We start from the raw sequence: 13,099 nt of genomic DNA on the forward strand, positions 1-13,099 counted from the left end.
ATACATTAAGAGGGAAGTCCAGGAGCAGAGCATTGTGTCCCTCCTGGAGAGGGTCATGTTGGGAAGTATGCATACATAGTGTGCGGATCCAGACAGCTAGCCAACCTGACAGCATCCAAAAAATCTACTCAGCCACAAAGTCCCTGGAAAGAGTAGAGTTCCATAAGATTATGTTGTGCCTGTAATCCTGTACTAACCCTTATGTCTATATGATTGTTCCCATTCAGAATCGCTGGATAAGTGGGAACGTCTGACAGTCGCAGATGCACTAGAACCTGTTCAATTCGAAGATGGAGAAAAGATTGTGGTTCAGGGAGACCCTGGTGACGACTTCTTCATCATTACAGAGGTAAGTGTACATAACCCTGTTTCTATGGGGGAAATTCACTAAGATGGGAGTTCTATTTCACATGGGATGTTGCTGTGGGCAACCAATCAGATGCTATTATCGTCTAGAAGGTGCTAAATAAATAATAAGTAGATTCTGATTGGTTGCCCATAGCAACAATGCATGTGAAATCGAACTCCCATCTTAGTAAATTTCCCCCTATTTGTCTTATAAGCAAAATGAGGACTTTAAACAGTTAGTAGGAATCCAGCTGCAGGCTTACACATTAGTAAACAATGCTCGCTGCATGTAAAAGCAGACAGTGTTTTCTCTGCATACAAACACAACCTTTCTTCATAGCAAGGTCTGTCCAGGAGAACATGTGCACTCTAGCTTAGTCTAAGTGCTGTGCTGACGGGAAATTCCAGCAGCTGGCGGTGTGTAGCTCTTCATGGAGTCATTTTATGTTATTCAATGCTACCAACTGTCATTATTCCAAAGTGATGTCAGCTCAGTGCCAGGTGATAACTTTAGCAATGTAAAATAAAAAAAAATCAGTTTATGGCATGTCCAGTTGGCATCTTGGAGCCCCTGTGAGGGTTGGCAGGAGTACCATTGTGCAGCGCTGACCCGAACGTTCTTATTTTTGGCTTCTATTTCTCTTTCACAAACTTGCTCGTTTCTGCTATTTATAGAGAAATGTTTCACTGAACACTGACTTATGGAACTAGTGACCGTATAGTTTGGTCTCCGTTGAACTCCACTGTTCTTTCCTTACTATTTATTGTGACTGCAGAAGTGAGATCACACTTAGATCTATATATAAAAATGGATGTGTGTGTGTGTGTGTGTGTGTGTGAGAGAGTATTCCAGCATAACTCTGGAATGCCTGGAGCAATTTACACCAAACTCTGTACACATATGTTATACAATCAGGAAAAAAATACTATGGGGGTAAGACACCCCATTGGGGTCCCGGAGGCCCAAAAAGGGGTCCGGCCACTACACAAAGTTGGTCAGGGAAGCAAGATATCCTGCATAACTCTGGAATGTCTAGAGCAGGCATGTTTAACCTGCGGCCCTCCAGCTGTTGTGAAACTACACATCCCAGCATGCCTTGTCATAGCTTTAGCACTCCCTAATAGCAAAACTGTGGCATGGCATGATGGCACTGGTCGTTTCACGACAGCTGGAGGGCCGCAAGTTGGACATGCCTGGCCTAGAGCAATTTACACCAAGCTTGGTACACATATGCCATACAATCTGGAAAAAAATACTGTGGGGGTAAGAAACAAAGTGGATCAGGGAAGCAACAAATGACAAAGTGGCATTACATAGAGGCGGTAGAGGACATTTATTGGGTTCAGATTAGGTTCACAGCCACTAACACCTGCAATCCCAACACCGCCTGGGTCCGGCCACTACAAAGTGAGTCAGGGATGCAAGATATGGCAGAGTTGTATAACACAAAGTGGGTAGAGGATATGGGGTTTAACCCCTTCCCGACATTTGACGTACATGTACGTCATGGTCGGGAAGTACTTCCCGACATTTGACGTACATGTACGTCATGGCTTCTAACTGTCACTGCGTCTATAGACGCGGTGACAGTTAGGAGATGTCTGCTGTCCCTGACAGCAGACATCCCCCCTCGCCGCCCAGGGGGGGCAGGGGTGCCCCCCCCGGTCGGCGATCGCTGTGTTTGGCTGTTCAAATCTGAACAGCCATTCACAGCGTTTCTGTTTTTTTACACAAAAATGCAGATCTGGCTCAAAATTTTTCATTTTCACAAGGAATGAAGGAGACAAAGCACCCCAAAATCTGTGCCCCAATTTCTCCCGAGTATGGCAATGCCTCACATGTGACCAAAAAATACCAGTTGGGTGCATGGCAGGACTCAGAAGGGAAGGAGTGATATTTGGATTTTGCAGCACAGATTCTGGTTGAATGACCCCCGAAACACCCATACAGTGGAACCCCCCCACAAGTGACCCCATTTTGCAAACTACACCCTTCAGGGAATTCATCAAGGGGTATAGTGTACATTTCAAACCCCCAGGGGTTTCACCAATTTTGATACAACTGAGCTGTGAAAATGAAAAATTAATTTTTTTCATTTTCACTGCCCAGTTGTACCACAATTGGTGAAACCCCTGGGGGTTTGAAATGTACACTATACCCCTAGATGAATTCCCTGAAGGGTGTAGTTTGCAAAATGGGGTCACTTGTGGGGGGGGTTCCTAACTTTTAGCATCTTATGGTGCCTAGAAACCTACATGGTGCCTAAAAAATAATCTCATAAAAAGGAGGCTCCAAAATCAAGTAGGTGCTCCTTCTATTATGAAGCCTGTGGTTTGGTCACCGTGCACACTAGGGCCACATATAGGATATTTATGAAAACCAAAGAATTGGGGGAATCAATTTTTAGTCACATTTCTCTAGTAAAATCTGCTGTGTTCCTTAGAAAAATGTATTAAAATTGCAAATCTGCAAAAAAAATGAAATTTTGAAATTTCACCTACACTTTGTTTTAATTCCTGTGAAACACCTAAAGGGTTAACAAACTTCCAAAATGCTGTTTTGAATACTGTGAGGGGTGCAGTTTTTGAAATGGCATCATTTATGGGGGTGTCTCACATACAAGTCCCTCAAAGTCACATCAGAACTGAACTGGTCCCTAAAAAAATCAGTGTTTGAAATTTTCTTGAAAATTTGAGAATTTGCTATTCATATTTTAAGCCTCCTAGTGTCCAAAAAAATGAAAATGAGGTTGAAATAATGATGGCAACATAAAGTATACATATGGTCTATGTTATTAACTATTTTGAGTGGTAAGATTATTTGTCTCACAAGCAGAAAATTTAACATTTTGCAAATCGCAAAATTTTCCATTTTTTTACAACATTTTGGTATTTTTCACAAAAAAACACAGACTGTATCGACCAAAATTTACCACTAACTTGAAGTACAATGTGTCACGAGAAAACAATCTCAAAATCACTGGGATAAGTAAAAGCAAAAAAAAGTTATACCCACTTAAGTGATACATGTCAGATTTGAAAAAAAGGGCTCTGTCAGGAACGCAAAAACTGGCTCTGTCAGGAAGGGGTTAAGAAAAACAACTGTGGTCTGATTCGGGAGCTCACCACAGACAGGTGTATGCCGGTCACGCCGTGGGCATGATGAGCTATAAAGCTTAAAATAAAAGAAGGATAAAGATAATGTAATAATGCTAATTGCACAACCAAACCTGGGCAACGCCGGGCACCTCATCTAGTTGGTTATAAAATACTTAAAACATTTGTAAGTAACATTCTCAAGTCATTGAGTGGTAATTATAGATTGAGTAATGCTGCAATCTGGGGCCATGATTATATAGCTATCCAAGTATGATATCAAAGAACTGATTTTCTCGGACGCATTGTCATGCAAACCAGCGTTCTTTTTTACTAAATGCAACACTTTGGTGCATAATTTTGGGTGACCCTGGGCAATTTCCCTATCTGACCCACCACGTCATGCTAACACTTGCCCTGCAGAATACTTGGTTTATCGGTTTATTGGAGCTTGGAAAGAGATAAATTAGAGAAAGGTAAAGTACCAACCAATCAGCTTCTACTTGTCATTTATTATTATTTATTTATTAACAGATATTATTAACAGATATTTATATAGCGCATACATATCCCGCAGCGCTTTACATAATATAGTTGAACAGTCACATCAGTCCCTGCCCCAGTGGAGCTTACAATCTATATTCCCTACCACATGCACATTCTAGATTTCATTTATTTGTTGGGAGCCAATAAACCTACCAGTATATTTTTAGTTTGTGGAAGGAAACCGGAGTACCCGGTGGAAACCCACGCAAGCACGGGGAGAATATACAAACTCCACACAGTTAGAGCCATGGTGGGATTTAAACCAATGACCTTAGCGCTGTGAGGCAGTACTGCTAACCATTATACCATCCATACTGCCCCATTCAAACACAGCAACATGGCAAATAGGTGATGACTGGCTGTTACTGTACTTCGTCTCTGATCATATTTGAGCTCTCTCCGGCTGATACATCTTGTCTCATATGTTGTTTATCAGCGCTTGTTTCATTCATAAATTGCAGATATAGAACTGTTTTTTTTTTCTGTCTAACGATATACTGCAACTATACGGGTTCACAAACTTTGTAGAATCTCTTGTTTGATAGAGAGAAGTTTCCTAATGCTGGCCACAGATCAGACCAACTTTCATCCAACCATCCAACTAGTTGGTTGGATGGAATAAAAATCTGGTGCTGTATGGAAGCAAATGACAAACAGCGGTTCTTGTTTAGTTTCACGGCGGCAGCATGGACGCCCGCTACTTCCGGGTTCGGCGCTCGGAAAACTATCTAAAATAAAGTCCATGCCAACGTGAATTGGTTCATACCCCCACTATTCACATTGGCATGGAGTTGATTTTAGATAGCGTGGCGAGCGTAGCGAGCCACCGAGCCCATAGCGTGGGCAAGCGAAGCGAGCCCCGCAAGGGGACACAGACGCTGCTGCGACTGAGACGCTGCTGCGACTGAGACGCTGCCGTCGTGAAACTAACAAGTACCTAAACAGCAATTTGCTCACAAACCCAGGAAAATTGACAAAAACCTTCAGTGAAATGATTTAAATTAAACAGATACAACTACATTACTTTGTCTGAGCGACAGGTTTTGTCCATTTCCAGATTTTCGGAGCAAATTACTGAATTACAAATTACATTTGCTCCTATCCAGTACCAGACTTTTATTCCATCCAATCAACTAGTTGGATGATTGGATGAAAGTTGGTCAGCATTAAGGTGCCCATACACGTTGCAATTTTCGCATGCGTTTTCAACTTTTAAAGTTCAAAGCGCATTGCATGTGGTTATAATAGCACTGTGTACCTGCAGGGATGCGATGCAATGCGCCTCCCTGCGGATACAATTTGATATAGCACAAAAAATATGAGCAGGCGGTACTTTTTGTGCTGCATCGCATCACTTTTGTACTACAGTGCGATGCGATGTACCTAGTGACCATTAGGGACTATGGGGGGTATGCAATGTGCCGTCACTATTTCCGACGTGGGAAATAGCGGCGGCTCCCTATTCAATGCTGTCTTTAACGACAGCATTGATGCGGGATCACGGCAGAACGGGCCCGACTTCAAAAGCTGTCGGGTCCGTTCTGCCGATAACGGCTGTGGATTGTCGCAATCTCCACCGCAGATCTACAATCCACGGCCATTTTCACGGCCACACCCCCTTTGCACCAAGCAGCAGGTGGGACATTGAATCCCGTCTGTCGTTATGCGGTCAATCTGACCGCAAACGGGCCAGTATCACAGCTGTCGGCGGGGATCGACAGCCGTATATACTGTACTTAAAAAAAAAAGGCTAAAATCGCATCTCCTCGCATCACACAGTACACGTTACGCATCGCATAGAAGAGGAAAAATCGCACAGCACCATTGTACAGTACAGAACGCACAGCACATAAAAATCGCAACCTGTATGGGCACCTTTAGTCAAGGGACTTTTCATTTAATCAAATTGATCCTAGCCATCTTGGGTGCAAAAATAACATAAATTATTGCCACAACAGAACATAGACCTAGATTACCAGAAACAAAATCTAAACCCAAGCCTAAATACTGATTGCAGTCTTAGATTTGCAGATTTGAACTGTACTTAAACTGAATGTAAATTATCTGCAAAACACTAACATTTCTATTTCCAGTAATGTATAATTAAAGCAAAGATTTCCTTATTGTTGATTGATTTGGATTAGGAAATCTTATATTAGAATGGAAAGAACACAAATCACTGGGTTGTCACAGAAGGACAGGTATAGAAATTATTCTGGCTTCTGACATACAAGAAGCTGCAAATCTTTGTTTTGTTTAAGGTCTGACTGGCATTATGCCATGTGAGATATATCACATACTTCATTTAGGTTCAGTGTTGATAGACAATTTCCCACCAGAGGAAGTCTCAAAGTAAAGTTGTTTTCTGCTTTGATTGATGTGTATGCTAAAGGAATAAGCACAGAACACGTAAGTAATTATCTAGTCTCAACAAACAAAGGTATATGTGTCCTATTGGCATTTTGTGTTGAGTAAAGTTATTAGTTTTCAACTTGATAGAAAATCAAAGATGTAAAAGAATAACAAGGGGTTACACTGCAAGTATTAATCCAAGTTCATGTTTGAAACGTATGTTCTAGAACTAAAAGCCCACATGGCTCCTTTGCTATGCCATGATTAGAACATAGGCTAGTGATCACCTGGTCATGATAAGAACATGGCCTAGTGATCACCTGGTCATGATAAGAACATGGCCTAGTGATCACCTGGTCATGATAAGAACATGGCCTAGTGATCACCTGGTCATGATAAGAACATGGCCTAGTGATCACTTGATCATGGTCAGATCTTCTGGTGACCACCTGGCCATGATTAGAACATAGCCTAGTGATCACCTGGTCATGATAAGAACATGGCCTAGTGATCACTTGATCATGATCAGAACATGGCATAGCGATCACCTGGTCATAATCAGAACATGGCCTAGCGATCACCTGGTCATGATCACAACATGGACTAGTGATCACCTGGTCATAAGAACATGGCCTAGTGATCACTTGATCATGATCAGATCTTCTGGTGACCACGTGGTCATGATCAGAACATGGCCTATTGATCACTTGATCATGATCAGAACATGGCATAGCGATCACTTGGTCATGATCAGAATATGGCCTAGTGATCACTTGATCATGATCAGAACATGGCCTAGCGATCACCTGGTTATGATCACAACATGGACTAGTGATCACCTGGTCATGATAAGAACATGGCCTATTGATCACTTGATCATGATCAGAACATGGCATGGCTATCACTTGGTCATGATCAGAACATGGCATAGTGATCACCTGGTCATGATCAGAATATGGCCTAGTGATCGCTTGGTCATGATCAGGACATGGCCTAATGATCACCTGGTCATAATCAGGACATGGCCTAATGATCACCTGGTCATAATCAGAACATAGACTAGTGATCACTTGGTCATGATCAGAACATGGCATAGCTATCACTTGGTCATGATAAGAACATGGCCTATTGATCACTTGATCATGATCAGAACATGGCATAGTGATCACCTGGTCATGATCAGAATATGGCCTAGTGATCGCTTGGTCATGATCAGGACATGGCCTAATGATCACCTGGTCATAATCAGAACATTGGCTAGTGATCACTTGGTCATGATCAGAACATGGCACATGGTCAGACTAGTAGAGTGGGGGCCTCCTCACAAATGGGCATAATACACAGGCCGCTCTACCTTTGCACTCAGCAGCTTGTTCCTTGATTTTGCACCAAATAATAAAGTATCCTAAGAGCAGGAATACTCTCCAGGGGAGCATTGTTCCAAAATCTCTTCCTATTTAATAAAATGCTCTACCCAGTGGGTCATATTTTGAGGATTTGTGTCTGTGAAAGCAGGTGGAATAATTACTGACCCAGCAAAACAGATTAATTCACTTGTGCATGGTTAAAGAGATCCACAAAACATGACCTGTTGATGTTATGCGAGGACTGGTGTTTGGAACCACTGGCTTAAATTAATCATGCTGGTGAGTACATTTGGAACATTTGACTCTTTATTTGTTTGAAACTATGCTAAATGAAATCTCTATTTGCTCTACCCCACATAACTAAATGCACTAGTGCTCCTGTTCCATGTCTAGCATGACACTCCCATTACTTCCCTTTGCCTCTGCAAACTTCTAATGATCTGCAATTTCCACCATCTTTCTCTGCTGATTCAGACCCGCTCGCTGGGCTGCGAGTGTTCACAGCTCAGAGAGCAGGTAACAGCCACCCCATGCCCTGCGAAAGCCTGCCTTACAAAGGAGTTTACAGGTACACATTTGTTTGCATGCGGACAATCAGAGGAAAAATCATTCTATTTTTACGTACTGTATCATCAAATGATTTCTCGTCTTCTCCCTGGTGCTTGCTCCCACCGCATAGCCTATGACTCACCCGGCAGCTGCAAGCAAAATAGACTATTGTAGGTGGGCACCGATGTCATGCGCCCACCCCTAGCAGGCAAAACGTCCCGGCACACCCAGCAATTCCTTAGGCGCGCTTAATATTTTTGCTGCCACACCCATGAATTGCGGGGGATCCACCCAACAAGCCCAGAGTTGCACGCAACGTTGACGTCGGACGCAGTGCAGCAACAAATTTGCTGCTGTGCATGCCCCTAAGCCATACGGCGCAACATAGCAGGGGAATTGCTAAACCTACACACAGAAAATTTATTTTCATAGTCAGTGACAGGTGGTCAGCATTTGGGGGGAGTTAACATACTGTATGGTTTCTAGAAAAACGAATGTGGGACTGTTTTCTGGGTGTACAAATTAGTTCTAACCAAGAGAGGACTAGGCGTCTTAGGTGAGATGCCCAAGATGCATTTCTGTGCACAAGCCTCGGAGACATAAGCATCTGTTTGCAATTCTCTGAATCAGGCCCAGATAAGAGATGAGCTGCAGAATGTATTTGGGGCTTTCCTGTTTGTCACATATACAATACATTCTCTTGTAACCACCACCAGGTCACTAAACGATGTGACAATATCTCTTGTACACCCAATATAATGGTCATCTCAGACGCTCATCTGAAAAAGGATAGTGCACCCATGCGAGATGGGACTGCTGATAAGGGCATGTGCAGCTGGGTCCATTTGTACCTTAATACCAATTACGTAGACACCACCTCCCTGGCCCCCTCCCCCCAATCCACCACTTCATCTGTAAGAGGTCATAAATATAAGAAGTAATCTCCATAGCGACATATGCTTACACTTAGTATGGAAATGTGTATTTTAATAAAACATACATACGTCCAACTGCACCCCATGACCTATGCGTGTTGCCGTTGTTCTTATTATGAAGTCAATGGGAAACATCCATGTCAGAACCATGGACAGGGAAAGGGTTATACAGATCTTATACTGCATCTTGAAACTCTTATGCAAACCAGTGATGTCAGACAAGTGACAAAACACCAGAGTTCCAGAGCCAAAATATGCAGCATTGTCATTTTCACATTTGCATTTACGTGGATTCCATATTAATATAACACTATACCGTATATGGTGTTGTACAATGGGAGTCTACATATGTTAACATATTGCCTTTGTTAAGCCAATAGACTATGGGGCTTCTGACAGCAGCCTCGGGGTAGTTTTTGTTATTAATACACTTTAATTTACTCTTTGCCGTACATGGGACACTTACATCTGGCTATGGCGAGGTGACCTGTAATAGGCCAAGGACAGTGTTCTTGCAATTGTGGCTCTTGCAGTCCTGCAGAGACTCACTTAACGGGACAGATGTATTAAGCCTGGCGAAGGGATAAACTGGAGATAAAGTGGAAGGAGATAACGCACCAGCCAATCAGCTCCCAACTGTTTTATTTCAAACACAGCTGATTGGCTGGTGCGTTATCTCCTTCTGCTTTATCTCCACTTTATCTCTTTGCCAGGCTTAGTACATCTGCCCCATAGGCTGATATTTTGCACTCCACGTGTATACATGCAGATGATGGACTTCTAGACGCATAGGGGGAAATTTATTAAAATGGGGGTTCTATTTCATATGGGATGTTGCTATGGGCAACCAATCACAATCTACTGCTTATTTATTTAGCCACTTCTAAAATATAATAGATAGAATCTTATTGGTTGCTATGGGCAACATCCCATCTTAGTAAATTGCCCCCAAATTCTGCCTATGCGGACACATGCATGTATGTGTCTAGAGGTGGACTGATCTGCTTAAGCAGCGATGTTCCATGCTCTTTTACTTAGTACAACTTCCACACGTTTTGCCCCAAATCCTGCATCAGCCTCATAGAGAATAGGGTTCTAGTACTCCAGATGGGCAGCTGGGATCCATAGTTGATTGATCTCTATCTTATCTAACAACGCTGTATGTATGAAGCTTGGAGAAGTGGTATCTATCCCTATAACGAATGTTATGTGCAAGGGGATAATGCTCCAGCCAATCAGCTCGTAACTGTCAATTGACATATTGGAGCTGATTGGCTGGTGCATTATCACCTTGTACATAACCTTGCATACACCTGTGTGTGTCTACATAATAGCAGGCTCCAATGACACTGATATCTCATACATATTTAGGGAATGTACCAGATTTGTTTTGTAAGTACCTTGTAGATGAGGTATATATTCACAGCCCCACTCTGGGGGGCCAGCCATTGCACACACCAGTAAATATACAACTTACTGACAACTACATACACTCAGGTACCACTTTATTCTCAATCCCGTCCAAGTATTAAATTATCTTGGGGGAGTCTCCCGAATAAATGGCACACAGTATGAATGATTATGATGTGATTTGGCAGCCAACACCACGTTTTAGGGGAACTGTGCTCTCGCCCACTACAGAGGCTTTTTGCGATCCACCCCATTTCCATGGATATAGGAGCAACACTGACTGGCAGGGAAAATACTGATGTGGCTCCGCTCCAAATTACAACAGCTGTTCCATTAAAAAAAAAAAAAAAAGAAAGAAATGGTTGGTAACTATTTGTGTGTGTGTTGCCAATTTTCCACCCTGCTTTATCTCTTGATGAGGCGCCTCGCGTTAAAGAAGGGGAAAGAAATCTGTGAACATTTGTACGTCCTCTGCTGCGAGCGTCGATCTCAATGACCGTCGTAGGCCGAAGCAGATTATGATCAAGAAAATGACCGGAGTACCTGCAAAAAAGTGATCTCATCACAGTTGCGTTTGTAATAGGAAACATGTTGGAGCTTGGGGGGAAAAAAAAGAAATGTTGATACAAGAGCATTCTTATATCATGAGTCTTTCATAAGATAATCGCTTGCAGACTTCTGTATTAAAAGAAACGGGGAGTCTCCAAGGTTCATCGTCGGTGGAATCCTGTGCGCGAAGGAAGATTAAACATATCGAGTGCCAGTCACAGGCAGGGAATCATGGGAAGTTAGATGGACAATGACAGAGATGAGCCTCAGAGTCTTACAGCTTAGCTTTGTGTGCACAGAGTTGGCGGGCACGTTAGTCACATGCAACTTGGAATATTTGTTTTATTCACAGATTATTTAAAGAAGAACTATACAGATCTCTTCAGAATGATAGAAGTGTCTTAGTATGTGGTAAATACCGCAGACTGTACAGCATTTTGTCAGTAACTCAGTTCGTCTTGTTCTCTCTTTATCCAAACACATGTTATCAGTGTAGTATGACACGCTTACCTGCATGACTGCACTCTGGGTGCCAGCTGTGCACTCTTCTGATTATAGACGTGTGGGCAGCGTTGCCCACTAATGTTAGCAAATGTGAAATTTAAATAGACATATCAATACACAGTATAGGGCCTGAGCAACTGATATGTTCGCAGCCTAGTGAACAGATGAGCGCAGGCGAAACGCCCACATTTGCATGTGAAGGGGATGTGTACGCTTACACATCCCCTTGCATGCGGCCGAACGGAGGAGAAATCAATTGATAGTTGCTGTCATGTGCCGTCAGCCGTCGCCCAGAGCAGGCACCGACACTCCTGCGTTCCCAGGGGAAGACCCAGCGTTTTTATGGGGACGCTCGCCCCCTTCCCTGACAGTGCGAACACCTTGTACCAATGTGTCTGAATTGGCCCCATTCTGCTCTCTGTCTGCTTATTACTGACTATGCCTGTGCCTGCTGATTAATTGACCGTATGATGATATTTTACTAACCTGGCCTGTCTTCCACCATTATGCTGTCCCATAAGTCCCCACCTCCCCATCCTACACCCTGACCGGTGTCTGAACATGAGTCTGTGTCTCACCTCATGCCCTTCCATTGTCTGCAGCTGCCATCTGGTAATGTCAGCTGGTCGCCCCCCGCACCCGCAGAAACTCCCATGAAACGCTGGCCTGCCGCCCCACGCCCCTCCATGCCCGCACACTTGGGTGCATGCGCCCAGCGAACACCCTGTTCGCCATGGTCGCTTGCACCCTGCGTCTGCAGATGCGAAACATCGCTCCCCGTGTGAACACAAGGGGGATCCAATGAAGCAGAATAACCCACTCTATATAAATATATATATATATATATATATATATATATATATATATATATATATATATATAGTAGGAGAGTCAGTGCCAATCACAAGCAGCACATTCAGTCCAATCAGCGGTTACCCACAGTCTGATCATTTTCAGTGGACGCTGCTGAAATCGCATTATTATTATTATTTTGATTAAATTAGAATCATGAGGTCTAAGGGGGCTCCAATTTGTCATTTACTTTCTGCAATCTCTCGTGTCACTTCTGTTACGATATATGCTCTACCTTCTGTTTTCTCTCGTCACCACATTTAGAGGGTCATTTAGACCTGGTCACAGCCCTGGGATTTAGCAATGTGGAGGATTGTCAAATGACTGCGCATGAGTACGGATTGTAGTGCGCATGCGCGAGTCCTTTCAATGAAAAAGTCCAGCGTCTTTTCTGATATATCACAAGTTGATTGACAGGAAGCCGGTGTTTGAGGGTGGTAACCAATCGTTTCTTGGCAGTGTCAGGAGCACAGGTGTGCCCAGGTGTTTTCAGGGAGGGTGTCTGACCTCGATCAGCCTGATTCTATCGCACAGGCAGAGTATGTCCTGGATTACGCACAGACTGCACACTGCAGCTGTGCACCAGCTAGG

The 13,099-nt window shown here is 43.2% G+C and overlaps 1 protein-coding gene across 2 annotated transcripts in view; it reads left to right on the forward strand.

Moving 5' to 3' along the window:
* Positions 1-13,099, forward strand: part of PRKAR1B (protein kinase cAMP-dependent type I regulatory subunit beta) — a 190,076-nt gene that overhangs the window by 147,698 nt on the left and 29,279 nt on the right. For both annotated transcript variants that reach the window (XM_083153149.1, XM_083153152.1), the window contains one exon: positions 228-349. In XM_083153149.1, coding sequence (XP_083009275.1) covers positions 228-349 — 122 coding nt within the window. The remainder of the gene's footprint in view (positions 1-227; positions 350-13,099) is intronic.

Source organism: Crinia signifera, chromosome 7, assembly GCF_055691185.1.
Source record: "Crinia signifera chromosome 7, ASM5569118v1, whole genome shotgun sequence".
Lineage (NCBI taxonomy): Eukaryota > Metazoa > Chordata > Amphibia > Anura > Myobatrachidae > Crinia > Crinia signifera.